At 44.1% G+C, this 23,400-nt stretch overlaps 1 protein-coding gene across 2 annotated transcripts in view; it reads right to left on the reverse strand.

The window, feature by feature from the left end:
- The window catches only part of cop1 (COP1 E3 ubiquitin ligase), a 165,575-nt gene that overhangs the window by 99,196 nt on the left and 42,979 nt on the right, over positions 1-23,400 (reverse strand). For both annotated transcript variants that reach the window (XM_080196059.1, XM_080196058.1), the window contains exons 6-7: positions 15,204-15,272; positions 12,969-13,028 (exon numbers count right to left, since the gene is read on the reverse strand). In XM_080196059.1, the coding sequence (XP_080052185.1) occupies positions 12,969-13,028; positions 15,204-15,272 (129 nt within the window). The remainder of the gene's footprint in view (positions 1-12,968; positions 13,029-15,203; positions 15,273-23,400) is intronic.

Genomic DNA, 23,400 nt, shown 5'->3' on the forward strand with positions numbered 1-23,400 from the left:
AAGGGTAAGGGGTTTTACTTCAGTCGGGCAGCATGGTCAATGCAGGTTTGGAGACCAAAGGGCCTGTTCCTATGCTGTGATTTTCTTTGCTCTTTATCAACAATTCCACCCCATCTCAGCCTTTTTCCCATGTGGCAGTCACAGTTTATGTTCGGAAAATTAAAATCCTCTACATTAGGAAAATTAAAATCCTGCAGGTCTCCCTGCATATTTTTTTCTAATTCCCGTTAACTATTTACAACCCCAATAAGATCACCATTCCCTTACTATTTCTTAATTCCACCCACAAAGCTTCACTGGATTATCCCCCAGTTTTTTAATCTACTACCATGATGCTCCCCTTAAGCAAAAACGCAACTTCCACGCTGCCCCGGCACCCTCACTTTCCTGCCTGAAGCACCTCTCCCCGGCACATTAAGCTGTCAGTCCTGTCTGTTCCTTAGCCATGTCTCAATTATGGCTATAATATTCCAGTCCCACATTCCTATCTGCGCCAAGTTCATCAGCCTTACCTGTCAGCCCTCTTGCATTGAAGTAGGTGCAATTTAATCCAACAGGTTTTCCAGGTTCCCTGCTGTGCTCTTGCCTATCATGGCCATTCAGTTTACCATTGCTGAGTACTGCATCTCCTTTCAGCCCCTCATTTGCTCCCTGCTGCTGAGGATTCCACCCCACCAATTTAGTTTAAACCCTCCCTTGGGGAGGTGATGGCCAAGTGGTATTATCACTAGGCTCTTAATCCAGAAACCCAGCTAATGTTTTGGTAACGCAGGTTCAAATCCTGCCACAGCAGATGGTGCTATTTGAATTCACTTAAAAAAAATCTGGAATTAAGAATCCACTGATAACCATAGAGCTATTGTCGATTGTTAGAAAAACACATCTGGTTCACTAATGCTCTTTAAGGAAGGGAATCTGCTATCCTCACCTGGTCTGGCCTACATGTGACTCCAGAGTCACAGCAATGTGGTTGACTCTCACTTGCTCATGAGTAATGCGAGATGGGCAACGCCCATGTCCAATAACATAATAAAATAAACTAACAAACATGCCCCTCAGGATACTGGTCCCCCTCCAGTTCAGAGCAACCCATCCCTCTAAACAGGTCACCTCTGTCCCAGAAAAGATTCCAATGATCTAAGCATGTCAATCCCTAACCCCTGCACCAATCCTTTAGCCAAGTATTCACCTGTCATATTCTCCTGTTCTTACCCTCACTCACATATGGCACTGGAAATAATCCAGAGATAGCACCCTTGAGGTCCTGTTTCTTAACCTTTCTCCTAGCTCTCTATAATAACTCCTCAGGCCTCATTCCTATTTCTATTCAAACCATTTGTGCCAACGTGCACAACGGCTTTTGGGTCTTCGCCCTCCCCTTTGAGGATGCTCTGCAGCCGCTCTGAGAAATCTTTTCCCTTGCCTCTCTCAATAACCTGAGGTACATCCCTTCAGCCTCTGGGGGCTTATCTATCTTAATGCTCTTTAAAAGATCCAACACTTCTAAAGATCTCAAAATGACAAAGAATTTTGGCATGCTCCACAGTAGTCTCACTATTGCCCATGTCCTTCTCCTTGGTGAATACTGACGCGAAGTGCTAATTTAGGATCTTGCCCACATCCTCTGCTTCTGAGCACAAGTTCCTCATTTATCCTTGTGGCCCTACACTCTCTGTAGTTATCTTCTTAGAATCATAGAATCATACAGTGCAGAAAGAGGCCAGTAGACCCATTGAGTCTGCATCGATCACAATCCCACTGAAACCCTATCCCCATAACCCCACGTACCTATCCTAGCTAGTCCCCCTGACGCGAAGGGCAATTTAGCATGGTCAACCAACCTAACTCTCATGTCTTTGGAGAGTGGAGGAAACCCATGCAGAATCGGGGAGAATGAGCAAATGCCACACAGACAGAGACCTGAGGGCGGAATTAAATACAGATCCCTGGTGCTACAAGGCAGCAGTGCTAACTACTGTGCTACCCTACAGCCCACGTATGTATTTTGTAATGTGTATAAAATGCCTTAGGATTCTCTTTGACCCTATTTGCCAACGTCAATTTTGTTTTCCTAATTTCCCGCTTTCTTTAATTTCCTCACGGATCCTGCCCGATTTTAGGTTCCTAAACTTTACAGATGCTTATTTACCCCTTTTAACTAAATTCACAACCTCTTTTGCTATCGAAGGATCCCTTACCTTATCATCCTTGTCCTTCCTCCTTACAAGAACATGTTAGTCCTGAACTCTGATCAGTAAGTCTTCAAACAACGCCCACATCTTCAAAATCCAGATGAGGACTTGACCAACATCAGCTGCTCCAAATTAACTCTCCTGCCTAACTCGTAATTTGTCTTCAGAATCACAGAATACTATATACTAATAAATCGATATCCCAGAATACTTAAGTGACTCAAGAAACAGTGGATGTATTGGTGGTCATCTTTCAGGATTCTATAGACTCTGGAACCGTGGCTACAGATTGGAGGGCAGCTAATGTCACCGCAATATTCAAAAAGGAACATGGGGGAAAACAGGGAATTATGGACCAATAAGCTTATCAGCAGTAGCGGAAAAATTCTTGAATCCATTATCAAGGACTTTATAGCAGAGCATTTAGAAAGCAGTGGCAGGATCAGACAGAGTCCGCATAGATTTATAAAAGGGAAATCATGCCTGACAAATCTGTTGGAATTCTCTGAAGATGTAACTAGTAATGTTGACAAGGGGGAACTAGTCGACGTGGTATATTTGGATTTTCAGAAAACATTTGACAAAGTCCTGCACAAGAGATTATCATGCAAGATTAAAGCACATGGGATTGGGGGAAGTGCACTGAGATAGAAAGAAAACAGGTTGGCAGAAAGGAAACAAACAGCAGGACCTAAAGGGTGCTTTTCGAATTGGCAGGCAGTAATTACTGGGGTGCCACAGGGATCACTGCTGGAACCCCAGCTATTCACAATGTATGTTAATGATTTGGATGAGAGAACAAAATGCAACATCTCAAAGTTTGCAGATGATACCAAGTTGGGTGGGAGGGCGAGCTGTGACAAGAATGCAAAGATCCTTCAGAAGGATCTGGACAGGGTGGGTGAGCAGGCAAATCAATGGCAGATGCAGTATAATTTGGATAAATGTGAGGTTATTGACTTTGGAAGCAAAAACAATGTGGCAGATTACTACCCGAATGGCTGTAAATTGGGAGAGGGGAGTGTGCAAAGGGACCTGGGTGTTCTGCACCAGTCACTGAAGATAAGCATGCAGGTGCAGCAGGCAGTAAAGAAGGCAAGTGGGATGTTGGTCTTCAATGCGAGAGGTTTCCAGGACAGCAGCAGGGATGTTGCAATTATACGGGACCTTGGTGAAGCTACACCTAGAGTATTGTGTGCAGTTTTGGTCTCCTTTTCTGAGGAAGGATGTTCTTGCTCTCGAGGGAGCACAGCGAACGCTTAGCAGGCTGATTCTGGGGATGGCTGGACTGATGTATGAGGAGAGATTGACTAGGTTAAGATTCTTTTCACTGGAGTTCAGACAAAGGAGGGGGAATTTCATGGAGCCTTATAAAATTCTAACAGGATTAGACAAGATAAATGCAGAGAGGATATTCCCAATGGTAGAAGAGTCCAGAACCAGGGTCACAGTCTGAGAATTCAGGGTACACCATATAGGATGGAATTGAGTCTTTTCTTGATCAAAATTGTGGTGAGCCTGTGGAATTCATTACCACAGGAAGTAGCTGATGCAAAACATTGAATGTGTTCAAGATGTAGCTGGATATAACACTTTGGGCGAATGGAATCAAAGGTTATGGGGAAAAAGCAGGATTAGGATATTGAGTTGATGATCAGCCATGGTAGTAATGAATGGTGGAGCAGACTCAAACGGCAAAATGGCCTTTTCCTGCTCTTATCTTCTACGTTTCGGTGTTTCACTACAGTGCAGAAGAGGTCCTTAGACCCACTAAGTCCAGATTGACATATGAAAGGCCCAGAGCTGGCCACTGAATCCCACTTGCCAACACATGGCCCACAGCCAAGAACATTCTGGCGTGCTAAGTACCCATCCAAGAACTTCATAAAGAGTATGAGGCCATAGAGTCATAGAGGTGTTATCATGGGCAGCACGGTGGCACAGTGGTTAGCACTGCTGCTTCACAGCTCCAGGGGACTGGGTTCAATTCCTGGCTTGGGTCACTGTCTGTGTAGAGTTTGCACATTCTCCTTGCGTCTGCGTGGGTTTCCTCCAGGTGCTCCGGTTTCCTCCCACAGTCCAAAGATGTGCAGGTTAGGTTGATTGGCCATGCTAAATTGCCCCTTAGTGTCCTAAGATGCATAGGTTAGAGGGAATAGTGGGTAAATATGTGGTGATATGGGGGTAGGACTTGGGTAATATTGTAGTCGGTGCAGACCCAATGGGCCGAATGGCCTCTCTCTGTACTGTCGGGATTCTGTGAGGTTTACAGCATGGAAACAGGCCCTTCGGGCCAACTTGTCCATGCCGCCCCTTTTTTTTAAAGCTCCTAAGGTAATCCCACTTGCCCACATTCCTCTGTATCCATCATACCCATGTAACTATCTAAATGCTTTTTAAAAGATAAAATTGTATCCGCCTCTACTACTACCTCTGGCAGCTTGTTCCAGACACTCACCACCCTGTGTGAGAAAAATGTGCCCCTCTGGACACTTTTATATCTCTCCCCTCTCACCTTAAACCTATGCCCTCTACGTTTAGACTCCCCTACCTTTGGGAAAAGATTTTTTCTTGTTTATGCCCCTCATTATTTTATAGACCTCACCATTTAGCCTCCTACACTCCAGAAAAAAAAAGTTCAATCTATTCAGCCTCTCTTTATAACTCAGTCCATCAAGTCCCAGTAGCATCCTAGTAAATCTTTTCTGCACTCTTTCTAGTTTAATAATGTCCATTCTATAATATGGTAATCAGAATTGCACATAGTATTCCAAGTGTGGCCTTACCAATATCCTGTACACATTCAACAAGATGCCCCAACTCCTGTATTCAATATTCTGACCGATGAACCCAAGCATGCCAAATGCCTTCTTCACCGTTCTGTCTACCTGTGACTCCACTTTCAAAGAGCTATGAACATGTATCCCTAGATTTCTTTGTTCTGTAACTCTGCCCAACACCCTATCATTAACTGACTAAGTCCTGCCCTGGTTCAGTCTACCAAAATGCATCACCTCGCATTCATCTAAATTCAACTCCATCTGTCATTCATCAGCCCACTGGCCCAACTGATCAAGATCCTGTTGCAATTGGAGACAACTTTCTTCACTGTCCACTATGCCACCAATCTTGGTATCATCTGCAAATTTACTAACCATGTCCCTATATTCTCATCCAAATCATTAATATAAATGACAATCAACAGTAGGCCCAGCAGTAATCCCTGAGGCACACCACTGGTCACAGACCTCCAGTTTGAAAAGCAACTCTCTACAGCCACCTTCTGGCTTCTGTCAAGAACCACATCATGACATTCTGTCAAGCAGCCAATTTTGTATCCATTTAGATACCTCAACCTGGATCCCGTGAGATTTAACTTCATGCAACAATCTACCATGCCTTGTCAAAGGCCTCCTGCCTCAGTGCATTCCAGACTATCAACATCCACTGGGAAAAAACTTTTTCCTCAAATCCCCCAAAATCTCCCAACCCTCACTTTTAACTTGTGTCCCCTCGTAACTGACCCTTCAACTTAGAGGAAGAACTGCTCCCTATTCACCCTGTCCATGCCCCTCAATCTTGAGCGTCTCAATCAAGTCGCCCCTCAGTCTTCTCTGCTACAGAGAAGCCTATCAAACCTCTCTTTATAACTTAAATGTTCCATCCCCGGCAACATCTTAGTGAATCTTCTCTGCACTCCTTCTGATGCGTTCACATCCTTCCTGTAATGTGGCAAGCAGAACTGCACACAGTACTCCAACTGTGGCCTCACCAAGGTTCCACCATAACTTCTATGCTTTTGTAATCTACATCCTGATTGATAAAGGCGAGTGTATCATATACCTTTTCATCACCCTGTTAAACTGCCTGTCTTCAGAGATCTATGGACAAACATGCCAAAGTCTCTTTGTTCTTCAGAACTTGCCAGCGTCATACCTTTCATCGTATATTTCCTTGTCAAATTATTCCTGCCAAAGTGCATCACCTCACTTCACAGCATTAAATTCCATCTGCCACCTATCTGACCATATCTACTATGTCTTCCTGCAACTCGAGTAACTTCCTGTAACTTCCCAGCCAATGTGTGTCATCAATAACTTACTGATGCTACCCACCCACAGTCATCTACATCATTTTTTATATAAATAATGAACAATAGGGGGCTCAGCATGGATCCCTGTGATGCACCACTGGTCACTGGCCTCCAGTCACTAAAGAAACTGTCTGTCATCACTCTGTCTCCTATCCATAAGCCAGTTATAAATCCACCTTATCATATCAAACTGTACCCCATGCACATTTTCCTTCTTAAAAAGTCTCCGATCTCCCTGTCATAGGTTTTGCTGAAATCCATGTATGCATTTTGGTAGATTGAACTACATCAACTGCACTACCCTCATCTACACACTTGGCTACGTGCTCAAAAAATTCAATTAAATTTGTTAGGCATGACCTCCCTCTGACAAAACCATGCTGACAATCCCTGATCAAACCTTGCCTCTCCAAATGGAGATAGATTCTCTCCACCAGAATCTTCTCCAGTAGTTTCCCAACCATAGATTGAGCCTCACTGGTCTGTGCTTTTTAAAAGATAAAATTGTATTAAGTTTGTAGAGGGTTTGCCTCTACAAACTTAAATAGTGGGACTGCATTAACTGTTTTCCAGTCCTCTGGCACCTCCCCAGTCATGATGTGGAGATGCCAGCGTTGGATGTCGACATAGTAAGAAGTCTCACAACACCAGGTTGAAGTCCAACAGATTTATTTAGTAGTAAAATCCACTAGCTTTCAGAGCACTGCTCCTTCGTCAGTTAAGTGAGTGTTCTGTTCACAAACAGGGCACATAAAGACACGAGCTCAGTTTACAAAATAATGGTTGGAATGTGCATCTTTATCAGTAAGCAGCGCGCACGCACACAAAAACACCAGGACAGTCTCCTCTGCATCTCAACTCTGCAATCTCTCAACCATTTAGATGTTATATTTCTTTATTCTTCTGCCCAAAATGGACATTCTTCACATTATATTCCATTTGCCAGATCTTTACCCACTCACTTAACCTGCCTATATCTTTTTTGAGCCTTATGTCATTTCACAACTTTTCTGTGTGTCATGAGCAAATTTGGCAACAATTCCATCATCTTGCAGCACACCACTCATTACATCTTGCCAAACTAAATAAAGCCATTTGGTGTCTTCTCTCTACTGCCTGTTGGCATTTACCGCACACATAAGGAAGGCCTCAACCGGGATCTTGGGTTCATGTCACACTATCAGTAACCCCCACGACTTGCCTGGGTTTGCAAAAACGCACGAACTGTCCTGTTTGGAGACAATGCACATCTCTTTAACCTGTGCTTAGCGCTCTCTCCACTCACATCGAGTCTTACAGGTACAGACAGTTACCTGTAAAGACTTGCATTTCAACCATTATTTTGTAAATTGAGTTTAGGTCTTTATATGCCCTGTTTGTGAACAGAACTCCCACTTACCTGGGGCAGCATTCTGAAAGCTAGTAGCTTTTGCTGCCAAATAAACCTGTTGTTGTGAGACTCCTTACTGTGTTTAACCCAGTCCAACACTGGTATCTCCATATCATGCCTGTCGGCTAGCCAATGTTCTATCCATACCAATAACCCCAACTCCCCCCCCCCCACCCCCCACCCAATGCAGTGAGCTTTTACTTTCCACAATATGCTTTATCAAATGCCCTCTGGTATTCTAAATACAGTACATTCACTGGTTCCTCTTTATCCACAGCACATTATTTAATAGAATCATAGAATCCTCCAGTGTAGACAGTGGTCATTCGGCCCATCAAGTCTGCACTGACCATAATCCCACCCAAGCCCTATCCACGTAATTCCATGGATTTACCCAAGCCAGTCCTCCTGACACTAGGGGAATTTAGCATTGCCAATCCACCTAATCTGCACATATTTGGATTGCGGGAGGAAATCGGAGCATGCGGATGAAACCCATGCAGACATGTGGAGAATGTGCAAGCTCATTATGGTATGGAAGGTCTTAGCTATGAGGAGAGATTGGGCAAACTGGGGCTGTTCTCCCTGGAACGACGGAGAATGAGGGGAGATCTAATAGAGGTGTATACGATTATGAAGGGTATAGATAGAGTGAACATTGGGAAGCTTTTTCCTAGGTTGGATACGAAAATCATGAGGTGCCACAAGCTTAGGGTTAGAGGGGCGAGGTATAATTCAGATGTTAGAGGGAGATTTTTCACAGAGGGTTGTGGGAGCCTGGAATGCACTGCCAAGTAGGGTGGTGGAGGCAGACACGCTAGAGTTGTTTAAGGCTTACCTTGATAGGCACATGAGCAGACTAGAGATGGAGGGATACAAAAGATTGTTCTAGTTAAGGATCAAGAGCCTCAGGACGTTCCTGGGAATCAACAGATTCCTATGGGCCGTCCAACATATTTTATGGCTCACCTGTCTTACGTTTGAGTTTGTGGGGATCTTCCTTGAATGTCTGTACAAGCTGTGTATGTTTATTGATGCTTTTTTTTTTACATCCACAGGTGATTCGGTCCGCCTTGTTGGCCAACAAGAGGCTTACACACGGTGGGTCGTGCGAGGGCTGTTCTTGGACGTCGCTTTGAGAGTTGACTAGTGCTTCACATTGTTAGTGTACACTTAAACTGGCCCAACTGACGGACAACACGACAGCTCAGTGACTATCACTGTTTGCTGTGCAGATACATGGACCTGGGTCGGATCTCCAACTTGGGTTGGTGTCTGTGGGAGTTTGCACATTCTCCCTGTGCTTGTGTGGGTTTTCTCCAGGTGCCCCAGTTCCCTCCCACACCCCAAAAACATGCTTTTAGGCTGACTGGTGTTAACAAATTGTCCCTAAATTAGACCTCCCTTAATCTGGCGCACATATAATTCTCTAAATTTGCACACCTTTATTGTGGAGTCCAAGCGGCGTAAACAAAAGTCATAGGTAGGAGGAGGATTGGAATGAGGCACTCACTGAATGTTAAAAATGGGTAGTGTGGGCTTGTAGGGCCGAAGGGCCTGTTTCCTGTGCTATGTTGTTCTTTGTTCTCCATACATGCAATGACCAAAGCCAGGCATCAAACATGGGCTCCTGGTTCTGTGAGGCTGCAGTGCTAACCAGTGGGCTGCTGCATCACCCCGAAGAACTCCAGTAAGTTGGTTAAACATGATTTCCCTTTCATAAAACCATGTTGATTCTAATGGATTACCTTGAACTTATCCATAAGCAAAAAAAAATTACAGCATGGGAACAGGCCCTCTAATCGTGCACTGACCATGCTGACTCAACTAAAACCCCCTACCCTTCCGGGGACCATATCCATCCACTCCCATCCTATTCATGTATTTGTCAAGACACCTCTTAAAAGTAACTAATGTATCTGCTTCCACTACCTCCCCTGGCAGCGAGTTCCAGGCACCTACCACTCTCTGGGTAAAAAGAAACTTGCCTCGTACATCTTCTTTAAACCCCACACCTCAAACCTATGCCCCCCCTAGTACTGACTCTTCCACCCTGGGAAAAAACTTCTGAATATTCACTCTGTCCACACCCCTTATAATCTTGTAAATTTCTATAAGGTCACCCTTCAACCTCCATCATTCCAGTGAGAACAAACCAAATTTCTCCAATCTCTTCTCATAGTTAAAGCCCTCCATTCCAGGCAACATCTCGGTAAATCTTTTCTGTACCCTCTCCAATGCCTCCATATCCTTCTGGTAGTATTAACTTATTTAATAATTGCTTTTAACATTTTCCCTACGATAGATGTTACGCAAATTAGTTTCCCACTTTCTGTCTTCCCACTGAATGGAACCTTTTCCAAATCTAGGGAGGTTTGGAAAATTAAAACCAACGAATCAACTATCTCACTCAACATTTCTTTTAACACCCAAGGATGAAGTCCATCAGGACTCCTTAGTCCACAGCTCCAACTATTTATTCAGTAACAAATCTCCACAAGGTCCATTCTTCTTTTCCTAGTTTACAGCTGCTTCTGGGATGTTACTTGTATCATCTATAGTGAAGGCTGATATAAAATGCCTGTTGCATTCATCTGCCAATTTTCTTGTTTTCTCTTAGCAATTCTCCAGATTCACTTTATTAACTCCTCTTAACACATTTCTATAAATTATTGCTGTCTGTTTTGAAATATCTGATTAGCTTTGTCTCATACTCTAATTTTTCCCTCCTTGTTAATCTTTTAGTTGTACTTTTTTGTTCTTTATATTCTGTCTTATCTTCTCACCTGCTTCCTGTCTTTGCATAAGCCGGTGGATGTGGTCTTTCTTGATTTTCAGAAGGCGTTTGACAAGGTACCTCACAAGAGGTTATTGCAGAAGGTCAGGGGGCATGGAGTTGGGGGTAGGGTGTTAGCGTGGATAGAGGATTGGTTGTCAAATAGGAGGCAGAGAGTGGGGGTCAATGGGTGCTATTCGGATTGGCGGATGGTGACTAGTGGAGTGCCCCAGGGATCGGTGCTGGGGCCTCAGCTATTTACCATTTATATAGATGATCTGGAGGAGGGAACCGAGTGTATGGTGTCGAAATTTGCTGATGACACCAAGATTGGTGGAAAGGCAAATTGTGCAGAGGGTGTGGAGAGTCTACAGAAGGATCTAGATAGGCTGGGCGAATGGGCCAGGAAATGGCAAATGGAATTTAATGTTGGCAAGTGCGAGGTGGTCCACTTTGGTAGGAATAATGGTAGGAAGGATTATTACTTACATGGAGAAAAACTGCAGCAGGCGACGGTGCAGAGGGACCTCGGGGTCCTTGTGCATGAGTCGCAAAAACCCAGCTTGCAGGTGCAGCAGGTGGTCAGGAAGGCGAATGGGATGCTGGCCTTCATAGCGAGGGGGATTGAATATAAAAGTAGGGAGGTCTTGCTGCGGCTGTATAGGGCGTTGGTGAGGCCGCAGCTGGAGTACTGTGTGCAGTTTTGGGCGCCGTACTCACGCAAGGATATTTTGGCCTTGGAGGGAGTGCAGAGGAGGTTTACTAGGCTGATGCCGGAGTTGAGGGGGTTGAGCTATGAGGAGAGGCTGAATAAATTAGGCTTGTACTCGTTAGAGTTTAGAAGAATGAGGGGAGATCTCGTTGAATCTGCCTTCCTGTTATTGATACCAAAGTGGGTAACCTCATATTTATCCACATTGTACTCTATCTGCCATACATATGCCCTCTCACTCAACCTGTCCAAATCATGCCAAAGAATCTCTGCATCCACTTCACAGCTCACCATCCCACCCAACTTTGTATCATCTGCAAACTTGCAGAAAATACATTTAGTTCCTGCTTCTAAATCACTATCATACAATGTGAATAGCTGGGGTCCTAGCACAGATCCCTGTGGTACTCCAGTAGTCACTGCCTATAAATTGGAAAAAGACCTGTTTATGCCAACTCTTTGCTTCCTATCTGTGAACTAGCTTTCTGTCCATCTCAAGACACTACCAACAATCCCACGCAATTTAACTTTAAATAGTAATCTGCTATGTGAGACCTTGATGAAAGCCTTCTCAAAGTCTAAATAAACCACATCCACTGGTTCTCCTCCGTCAACTCTACTAGTTACATCTTCAAAAAAATTCCAATGGATTCATCAGGCATGATTCCCCCTTTAAAACTCCACTTTCAATCCGATCACCAATAAAGCACCCTTTCTGGATGTATCACAGCTTGGTATGGCTCCTGCTCTGACCAAAACCGCAAGAAGCTACAAAGAGCCATGAACGAAGCCCAGTCCATCATGCAAACCAACCTCACTTCCACTGACTCTGTCTACACTTCTTGCTGCCTCAAAAGAGAGGAGAGAGATACAAAAGTGTCCAAGGGGCAATTTTTTTTCCCCACACAGAGGGTGGTGAGTGTCTGGAACAAGCTGCAAGAGATACTAGTAGAGGTAGGTACAATTTTATCTTTTAAAAAGCATTTAGATAGTAACATCGGTACGATGGGTATAGAGGGATATGGGCCAAATGCAGGCAATTGGGATTAGCTTAGGGATTTAAAAAAAAAAGAGCGGCATGGACAAGTTGGGCCAAAAGCCCTGTTTCCGCACTGTAAACTCTATGACTATGACTCTATAAAACAGCTTGCAGTTTCTGGCTTGGATTGTAACGACGACTATTTCAAAACAACAAGGTCAAACAATGAATGTCATAATCATACAGTCATACAGGCCAAGACGGGAGGCTCCTTCACAAATCAGACAATCATACGAAATTACAATTAGGTCACCTGGCCCCTTGTGGCTGCTCTGCCATACAAGATTATGGCTGATTTGATTGTGGTCTCAAACACATTTCACATTGTAAAACAACATTTAACTCCCTTGTTATTCAATAATCTATTTTTACCTTAAAATATTCAATGACTCTGCCTCCACCACTCTGTGGGAAAAGAGTTCCAGGGATTCATAACCCTCAGAAAAAAAATTCTCATCTGTCTTAAATGGGAGACCCATTATTTTTAAACTATGTCATCCAGTTCTAGTCTCTTCCACAAGGGGAAACATAATACAGCATCCACCCTGTTGAATCCCCTAAAGATTATGTTTCAATAAGATCATATCTCATTCTTCTCAACTCCAATGAATAGAGGCCCAAAACTTGTCCAACCTTTCCTTCAAACATCCCTCATCACAGGTATCAGTCCAGTGAATCTTCCTTCAACTGTTTCTAAATACTTATATCCCTTTTTTAAATAAGGGGACCAAAACTGTGGTCTTGCCAGTAAACCAATTTTACAAACCTCCACTCGCTTAATGTCCTCCTCAAGAACACTCAGCTCCTTCTGTAACTGGTCCAATTGCTGTGAAAAGAAGTCAGAGACAGTTAACCTGAGCAATAACTTCAGTGGATATAAATTCCCTGTAACAATTCTGTTTAGTACAGCCCTGCTCCCACATCGGCTGATATAGACCTCCTCTCTTTGGTACTAGAATATAGAACAGTACAGCATAGGAACAGACCCTTCAGCCTACAATATTGTTTCAAACATATCACCAAATTAAACTAATCCCTTCTGCCTGCCCTTGCTCCATATCCCTCTACTCCTTCCATATTCATGCTCCTTAAACATCCCTTTCATATCTGCCTGCACCACCACAACAGAATGCTTTCCAAACTCCTACCTCAGTCTTTTTTAAAAACTTTGCCCTTCACACGTCCTTTGAACTCTTCTCCCTCTCACCTTAACTGCATGTCCCCTAGTATTCAACATTTCATCTCTGGGGAAAAAGGTTCTGTCAACCCACATAGTATTGTTGCAAAGTTGGCTGGAATAATTGTAAACTGGAAGAAAGGAAGTTAGAACTTGGTGTTTGTAAAATGTAAAAAATTGTAAAATGCACGGGGTGGGGGGTGGAAATCATTGCATGGTCCCTTTAAAAGTTGTTTCTTTCTCTGTGCTTAGAGAGTTAAAAAAAGTGCAAGTGCATAGGGCGCCAAACGGAAACATTAGTATTCAAAGGCCAAGCAGCAGTTTTTACCAGACAACAGACTTTTGAATTTAGCCAATCGATTTGAATCAGACACTTGAATACCGACAACCTATTAAATTTAAATCTGATGGTTTTGATGACCTAGAACCAATCCTATTGTAGTAAATATTGATATGTCATCACAGGTGTAAAAGAAGGGGGTACTGGGACAAAAGGGGAGAACAACTGCCACCTGCCAGAGTTAATAGCTTCTAGCTCAGCTCCACAAAGCGAAAATTGCTGGCTTTCATAGCTTCATCTATGTCTTAGAGAAAATACCATCTAGATAGCGAAGGTGCCAGAGAAGTAAGAAGTTCCAGACAGAAGAATCAACAGAGAAGGCCCAAAATATTCTGGTAGACACCAAACCTGTTGTAATTTTGAGAATGACTAAATTCTATTTTGTTGTTGAACAGAAATTGTATCTGAACAGCATTCCATTAGAATCTTGTTTTATTCAGGAATAGTTAATAGTTAGAAGGAATTTATTCAGTTTGTTAATAGTCTAGTTAATTTATTCACTATCAGTTAGATTAATAAATTGTTACATCTTGATTTTAGAATGAGTGTCAGAGATTTATTTTGTATTTAACCACTAGAAGTTGCCGATGAGCAGGTCACACCACTTCACACATACTTTTTCACAAATTATAGGGGGAGTCTTCCTCTTTGAGCATTTTGGTGTCAGTTCTCAGAAAATCTGACATCTACATAATGTTTTTCATCACCCTAAAATGTCTGAAAGCATTTTGCAGCCAATCAAGTATTTTTGAAATGTAGTCACTGTTGAAATGTAGGAAATGGCCAAATTGGACACAACACGATCCCACAATCAACACTGTGAATTGAGATGATTTTAAAATTGTTTTGAGCAGCAAACTTTAGTTCCTGCTGTTTTCTATTGGTGGCTGTGGAAGTCACCTGAGGGGTCAGATAAGGCCTTAATTTCATCTCTTTGTTGCTGAGAGTGCCAGCCAAGATTTTGTGTTCAAGTTTCTATAAATTTTATTTACATAAATAATTATTTATATAATTAACAATATATTAACAATATAATATATTAATAATATAAAAAATATTTACCTAAATAATTTATAATATTTTATTTACATCTGGATGGATGTCAGAGGTACGTTCTTTACTCAGAGGGTAGTAAGGGCGTGGAATGCCCTGCCTGCAGCAGTTGTGGACTCGCCAACTTTAAGGGTGTTCAAATGGTCAGTGGATAGGCATATGGATAACATTGGAATAGTTTAGGTTAGAGGGTCATTAGATTCGTTCCACTGGTCAGCGCAACATCGAGGGCCGAAGGGCCTGTACTGCGCTGTAATGTTCTATGTTCTATAATGGAACCTGAACCATCAGCCTCATCATTCTGAGGACAGAAAGTGTGAGTCTCTGAGCCATGCTGACATTTGAGAGCAACAATCAGTTAGACTTTCTCAATCTAGCCTTTAAACACACAGGTTCACAGGAAATAAACAAAAAATACACATCAAACCAACCTCCTTCTTATTCCTTTTAGCTTCCTGAAGAAATTCCATTAGGATCTGCAGCTGGGCTGCCTGCGATTCCTAAATGAAGAAGATACAGATATGACAAATGACAACACTAGTTTCCAGGTCACTCAAATGTCCACTGGTCCTGTCGTAGGAGCTTCTGGGGGACCATATTCAGATGGAGGATGCTGAGAGGTCATGCTGTGAAAACATTGAGAAAACTGACAAGTTTGCCAAAAGAAACAGCAAGTGGCCATTTAGTCCCTCACACTTACTCCACCACCCCATTAGATCACATCTGAACTATCATTCCATTTAAAAAAAATTAAGAAACATTTCCATCTGCATCAACCCTATCAAAAATTTTTATCGTTTCAAGCACCTGAATCACAGAACTCCTTAATATTTCCAGTGTTGGAACATTCCAGATTTGGAACATTATCAGGTTTGTTCATTAGAACTCTTAGTTACAGTTTTTAACTATACGACTTGCATAAATATGACATCTTTAAATGTACTAAAATGATCCATAACGTTTCACAGGAAAGTTATCAAACAAAATTTAAACTCTCATATGGAGAATAGGGCAAATGCCCAACATCTTGGTGAATGAGGAAGGCTTAAAATGGCAGAGGGGTGGAGCGGGTTAGTGAGGGAATCGCAGATTCAAAAGGCAATAGTCTAGCGATTAGAATCAGGGATGCTCAAGATAGTAGAATTGGGGAATCTTAGATATCTGAGGCACAGGAGGTGTTAATGGAAAGGAAGGGAAAAAAGAGAAAGGCTGACAAAATAACAGTAGAAGCGAGAGATTGGAGGTGATGGACAGAGTGAAAAGTGATGAGGCAGTATCGGAAAGGTTAATGGAGTGTAAAAATCACCTGGTCCAGATGGTTTGCATCCCAGGTTGCTAAGTGAAGTGGAAGAGCTTGCTAAAATCTTCCCCGACAGGGAATGAGTCAGAGGATTTGAGAGTGGTTAATCACAGAATTACTACAGTGCAGGAGGAGGCCATTCAGCCCATTGAGCCTGCACTGTCAACAATCCCACCCAGGCCCTATCTCCATAACCCCACATATTTACCCTGTTAGGTCCCCTGACACTAAGGGCAATTTAGCATGGCCAATCAACGTAACCCGCATATTGTTGAACTGTGGGAGGAAACTGGAGTACCCGGATGAAAGCATGCAGACGTGGGGAGAATGTGCAAACTTTACACAGACAGTGACTTGAGGCCAGAATCAAACCCGGGTACCTGTCATTGAGGCAGCAGTGCCACCCCATTAAACATTAGCTACCGATTTGAAAAAAGGATTAGATACCAGTCAGTTTAACAGCAATGGCAAAGGGGTGAGAGGGTAAAGTTTTAGGAACAATAATCTGGAAACGGGTGGGAAATCCACAGGCAAATTAAGGAGAGCCAGCACAGGTTTGTTAAGCATTGCAGAAGAGAGAGACAAAGTTTTTGGTCATAAGAACATAAGAACATAAGAAATAGGAGCAGGAGTAGGCCATCTAGCCCTTCGAGCCTGCCCCGCCATTCAATAAGATCATGGCTGATCTGTCGTGGCTCAGTTCCACTTTCCCGCCCTCTCCCCATAACCCTTAATCCCCTCTCTTATCAAGAACCCATCAACCTGCTTCTTAAAAATATTTAGCGAGGCAGCCTCCACCACTTCAACGGGCAGAGAATTCCAGAGATTCACCACCCTTTGAGTGAAGAAGTTCCTCCTCAACTCCGTTCTAAACCGCCTCCCCTTTATCTTGAGGCTGTGCCCCCTAGTCCTACTGTCTTTTTTGAGCGGGAAGAGTCTCTCCACCTCTATCCTATCCATCCCATTCATCATCTTATACGTCTCAATGAGATCTCCCCTCATTCTTCTAAACTCTAACGAGTACAAGCCTAGTTTATTCAGCCTCTCCTCATAGCTCAATCCCCTCAACTCCAGTATCAGCCTAGTAAACCTCCTCTGCACTCCCTCCAGGGCCAAAATATCCTTGCGCAGGTGCGGCGCCCAAAACTGCACACAGTACTCCAGCTGCGGCCTCACCAATGCCCTATACAGTCATGCATTCATCAGAATATTTGCCAGCATGCCATATTTCAAGTGAACACAAATATATATACCACAGTAGAAAAGGATGCTAACTGGTTGGAATGTAGACTCTGGATTGGCCATTGAGATGCCATGTAGAAAGCAGGGAACTATGTAAAAGACAGACCATGCTTGCCTAATCCAACTGAACTTTTCGATGAACAGAGAAGGGTGAAGAAGAAAATGTGGTGCATGTTACGTATAAGGATTTTTACGAAAGTCTTCAACAAATTACCACATAAAAGTTTTGTGAGCAACATTGAGGCTGCTGGAAAAGCTTGATAAAATATTAGCTGAAGGAGAAAAATAGCAGTGAATTTTGGGAAATGGTTTTTCAGCCTAGAGGGTGGTGGAGTGATGTTTACTGTTTTGTTCTGCTACATACATGACTTGGGTATAGGAACATGATCAAAATTTGCTGAACTTGGAGAAATGGCAAAAAGAGAAAATAATACAATTGATAGTGGGATGGCACAATGGTTAGCACTGCTGCCTCACAACGCCAGGGACCAAGGTTCAATTCCTGGTGTGGAGTTTGCACGTCTGTGTGGATTTCCTCCCACAGTCTGAAAGACGTGCTGGTTAGGTGCATTGCTCCGAACTGGTACTGTTTGTGTGGGGACTGGGGGAATTTCACAGCAACTTCATTGCAGTGTTAATCCTTACTTTTGACGAATAGATAAACTTTAGCTTTTAACTAACAGAATGTAGACGAGCAGAAAGGGCAGATTTCGAGCATATGCAATTTCATACCGAGAAACGTCAGATGATGCATTTTGGCAGAAGGGATGGGGAGATGCAATTCAGATTAAATGGCACAATTTTAAAGCAGGTGTGGGAACACAGGAACCGGGGGGGGGCGTTAGTTTGAAGCTGACAGGATAAACAGAGGAAAGTTAGCAAAACATATGACATCCTGGTCTTCATAAACAGAAGTACTGAGTACAAAAGCTGGGAGGTTATACTGAATCTTATAGACATAATTGTGTCCAGTTCCGTTCACCATATTTTAGGAAGGATATGAAAGTCCTTGAAAGGACATGGAGACGATTTACCAGAATGAGCACAGGAATGAGGGATTTTAGCTACAAAGTTTGGTCGGAGAAGCTGCGATTATTCTGCTTGAAGTAAAGGAGATTAAAGAGAGAATTGGTACAAAATGACGACAAGTTGAGATATGGTAGGCAAGAAAATCTGTTCCTATTGGCTGGTGACAAACAGATGCCAGTTTTAGGCAAGAGATGTTGGCAGAAGGGTAATGTGAGGAAGAATCTTTTTTGTATGCAGTGCATAGTAATAGTGGAACTTGCTGCCCACAAGAGTAGTGGAAGTGCAGATAATCAATGATTTCAAAATGAAACAGGATGGACATTTAAGGGAAATAAATTTGCAAGATTTCAGGGAGAGCATGGTGAAATAGAGCTGACCGGATCGTTCTCCGGAAGCCAGCAGCGGCGTGATGAGCTGAATGGGCTCTTTCTGTGCCACAAATGACTCTGACTCTAGGATTTGAACTCTGGGAGAAGAACGTTAAAACCAAGGCTAGACCCACAAGTTAATGTAAAATAATGAGCAATAGGACAGTAGGTGAATGAAACGTGGTGTGACTTGGAGAAAAGTTACAGTCTAAAGTTTCCAAACTCACTGTTGAGTCCCGAGTGCTGAATGTGCCCAACTAGATGAGATGCTGCTCCTGCAGCTTGTACCGGGTTTCACTGGAGCACTGCAGTTACCCAAGGACAGACATGTGGGCATAAGAGCAAGACGCTGAGTTAAAAAAGCAAGTGACTGGGAGGTTGGGGTCACACTTGTGGGCTAAGTGGAAGTGTTCAACAAAGCAGCCACCAGATCTGAGTTTAGTCTCCTCAGTGTAGAGATGGCCACACTGGGAGCAATGAATATTGTAGGCCAGATTGAAGGTGGTACAAGAAAAATGTTGCTTTTATGTTCAGAGCCGAGAACAGTGAGGAGGGAGGAGGTAAAGTGCATGTACACGGGGAGATGGCAGGAATGCAGAGATAGGGAAAGATGGAGTCCTTCCAGGGAGTGGGGTATCAGAAGTTGTAGTTGAGGTAGCTGTGTAAGTAGTGGGTTTATGATAAATATTGTTTGTCAGTCTATCATCTTAAATAGAGAGATCAAGGACAGGAAATGAAGATTTGGAGATGGATCATGTGAAGGTGAGAGGAAGTTGAGGAACAGATATGTAAGCAGATTCTGGACAGGTGTAGAAATCATAAGAGTTGTTGTAGTGGGAGACTTAAATTCCCTTCATACATACTGAAAATCTCTTCAGGCTAAGGAACAGGGAATTTGTCAAATGTGTCCAGGAAGGCTTTCTGTGGATAATCGAACTAGAGAGGGGGCTATACTGGACCTGGTACTAGACAGTGAGCACGGCCAGGTCACCAAAGCTGCAGTGTGGTGACCTGGAGCTCACAATTCACAATTCCGTAAGCTTTCAGATACTGATGGAAAAGGACGATTGTCCTAGGGTTAAGGTGCTAAACTGGGGGGGAAGGCGATTACAACCATGGATGTTGCCTGGATTGAGTGGCATGCCTTATGAGTATAGGTTGAGGGAGCTCGGTCTTTTCTCCTCAGAGAGACGAAGGATGAGAGGTGACCTGATAGAAGTGTATAAGATGTTGAGAGGTATAGATTGGGTGGATTCTCAGAGGCTTTTTCCCAGGGCTGAAATCATTGCTATGAGAGGACACATAAAAACATAAGAAATAGGAGCAGGAGTAGGCCATCTAGCCCTTCGAGCCTGCCCCGCCATTCAATAAGATCATGGCTGATCTGTCGTGGCTCAGTTCCACATTCCCGCCCTCTCCCCATAACCCTTAATCCCCTCGCTTATCAAAAACCCATCAACCCGCGTCTTAAAAATATCTAGCAAGGCAGCCTCCACCACCTCAACGGGCAGAGAATTCCAGAGATTCACCACCCTTTGAGTGAAGAAGTTCCTCCTCAACTCCGTTCTAAACCGCACCCCCCTCTTTATCTTGAGGCTGTGCCCCCTAGTCCTACTGTCCTTTCTGAGCAGGAAGAGTCTCTCCACCTCTATCCTATCCATCCCATTCATCATCTTATACGTCTCAATGAGATCTCCCCTCATTCTTCTAAACTCTAACGAGTACAAGCCTAGTTTATTCAGCCTCTACTCATAGCTCAACCCCCTCAACTCCGGTATCAGCCTAGTAAACCTCCTCTGCACTCCCTCCAAGGCCAAAATATCCTTGCGTAAGTGCGGCAACCAAAACTGCACACAGTACTCCAGCTGCAGCCTCACCAATGCCCTATACAGCTGCAGCAAGACCTCCCTACTTTTATATTCAATCCCCCTCGCTACGAAGGCCAGCATCCCATTCACCTTCCTAACCACCTGCTGCACCTGCAGGCTGGGTTTTTGCGACTCACGCACAAGGACCCCGAGGTCCCTCTGCACCGTCGCCTGCTGCAGTTTTTCGCCACATAAGTAATAGTCCTTCCTACCATTATTCCTACCAAAGTGGACCACCTCGCACTTGCCAACATTAAATTCCATTTGCCAGTTCCTGGCCCATTCGCCCAGCCTATCTAGATCCTTCTGCAGACTCTCCACACCCTCCGCGCAATTTGCCGTTCCACCAATCTTGGTGTCATCAGCAAATTTCGACACCATACACTCGGTTCCCTCCTCCAGATCATCTATATAAATGGTAAATAGCTGAGGCCCCAGCACCGACCCCTGGGGCACTCCACTAGTCACCAACCACCAATCCGAATAGCACCCATTAACCCCCACTCTCTGCCTCCTATTTGACAACCAATCCTCTATCCACGCTAACACCCTACCCCCAACTCCATGCCCCCTTACCTTCTGCAATAACCTCTTGTGAGGTACCTTGTCAAACGCCTTCTGAAAATCAAGAAAGACCACATCCACCGGCTCTCCTCTATCCACCGCCCTAGACACATCCTCATAGAACTCCAATAAATTTGTCAGACACGACTTCCCCTTAACGAAACCATGCTGCGTCTGCTCTATCAAGCAATTCATAGCGAGGGGGATTGAATATAAAAGTAGGGAGGTCTTGCTGCAGCTGTATAGGGCATTGGTGAGGCCGCAGCTGGAGTACTGCGTGCAGTTTTGGGCGCCGCACCTGCGCAAAGATATTTTGGCCTTGGAGGGAGTGCAGAGGAGGTTTACTAGGCTGATACCGGAGTTGAGGGGGTTGAGCTATGAGGAGAGGCTGAATAAACTGGGCTTGTACTCGTCAGAGTTTAGAAGAATGAGGGGAGATCTCATTGAGACGTATAAGATGATGAATGGGATGGATAGGGTAGAGGTGGAGAGACTCTTCCCGCTCAAAAAAGACAGTAGGACTAGAGGGCACAGCCTCAAGATAAAAGGGGGGTGGTTTAGAACGGAGTTGAGTAGGAACTTCTTCACTCAAAGGGTGGTGAATCTCTGGAATTCTCTGCCCGTTGAAGTGGTGGAGGCTGCCTCGCTAAATATTTTTAAGACGCGGGTTGATGGGTTTTTGATAAGAGAGGGGATTAAGGGTTATGGGGAGAGGGCGGGAAAGTGGAACTGAGCAGCGACAGATCAGCCATGATCTTATTGAATGGCGGGGCAGGCTCGAAGGGCTAGATGGCCTACTCCTGCTCCTATTTCTTATGTTCTTACGTTCCCCTCAAGATGCCTCGCTATTTCCTCCTTGATGACGGATTCTAACATTTTACCCACAACAGACGTTAAACTAACCGGCCTATAACTGTACACTACTCTAGTGCGGCCGCACTTGGAGTACTGTGTGCAGTTCTGGTCCCCGCATTACAAGAAGGATGTGGAGGCGTTGGAGAGGGTGCAGAGGAGGTTTACTAGGATGTTGCCTGGTATGGTGGGGAGGTCCTATGAGGAGAGACTGAGGGATTTAGGGTTGTTTTCGTTGGAAAGAAGGCGGCTAAGAGGGGATCTTATTGAAACATATAAGATGATTAGAGGTTTAGATAGGGTGGATAGTGATAGCCTTTTTCCTCGGATGGAGAAAGCTAGCACGAGGGGGCATGGCTTTAAATTAAGGGGGGGTAGCTACAGGACGGATGTCAGGGGTAGGTTCTTTACCCAGCGGGTGGTGAGGGATTGGAATGCCCTGCCTGCTGCAGTTGTAAATGCGTCTAGTTTGGGGGCGTTTAAGAGATCTCTGGATAGGTTTATGGACGAAAAGGGATTGGTATAGGCTAGTGGGTCATTGTTTTTGTAACTGGTCGGCGCAACATCGTGGGCCGAAGGGCCTGTTCTGCGCTGTAATGTTCTATGTTCTATGTTCTATAATTCCCCGCCTTTTGCCTGCCACCCTTCTTAAACAACGGCGTAACATTAGCCGTTTTCCAATCTTCCAGCACTTCCCCGGAATCCAGCGACGTTTGGAAAATAACCACCAAGGCATCCACTATCACCTCCGCCATTTCTTTCAGAACCCTCGGATGCATTCCATCCGGTCCTGGGGACTTGTCCACAATCAGTCCCTCCAGTCTGCTGAGCACCACCTCTCTAGTAACAATAATGTCACTGAGACCCTCCAGTCCTACCACCTTTCCATCGCTAACACCCGGCAAATTATTCACGTCCTCCTCCGTGAAGACCAAAACAAAAAAGTTATTCAAGACCTCAGCCATTTCCCCATCCCCTACCACTAAGTCCCCCCTCTCATCCTCTAAGGGTCCAACGTTCACCCTAGCCAGCCTCTTCCTTTTTATATATTTATAAAAACTCTTGCTATCCTTTTTTATATTAAGCGCTAGCCCAGCTTCATAATTTCTCCTACCCTTTATGTCTACCCTACATGTTTAAGGTGCTGGAAGTAGGTACAAGAGGAGATGTCAGGGGCAAGTTTTTCACTCAGACAGTGGTGGATGAGTGGAATCGGCTGCCGTCGGTGGTGGTGGAGGCAAATTCGATAGGTTCTTTTGAGAGACTTCTGGATGAGTACATGGGACTTAATAGGACTGAGGGTTACAGATAACCCTAGAAGGTAGGGATATCATCGGCGCAACTCGTGGGCCGAAGGGCCTGTTTGTGCTGTAGTTTTTCTATGTTCTAACCAGATTAGGCAGGA

This window comes from Carcharhinus amblyrhynchos, chromosome 9 (assembly GCF_965287045.1).
Source record: "Carcharhinus amblyrhynchos chromosome 9, sCarAmb.v2.hapA, whole genome shotgun sequence".
Classification (NCBI taxonomy): Eukaryota; Metazoa; Chordata; class Chondrichthyes; order Carcharhiniformes; family Carcharhinidae; genus Carcharhinus; species Carcharhinus amblyrhynchos.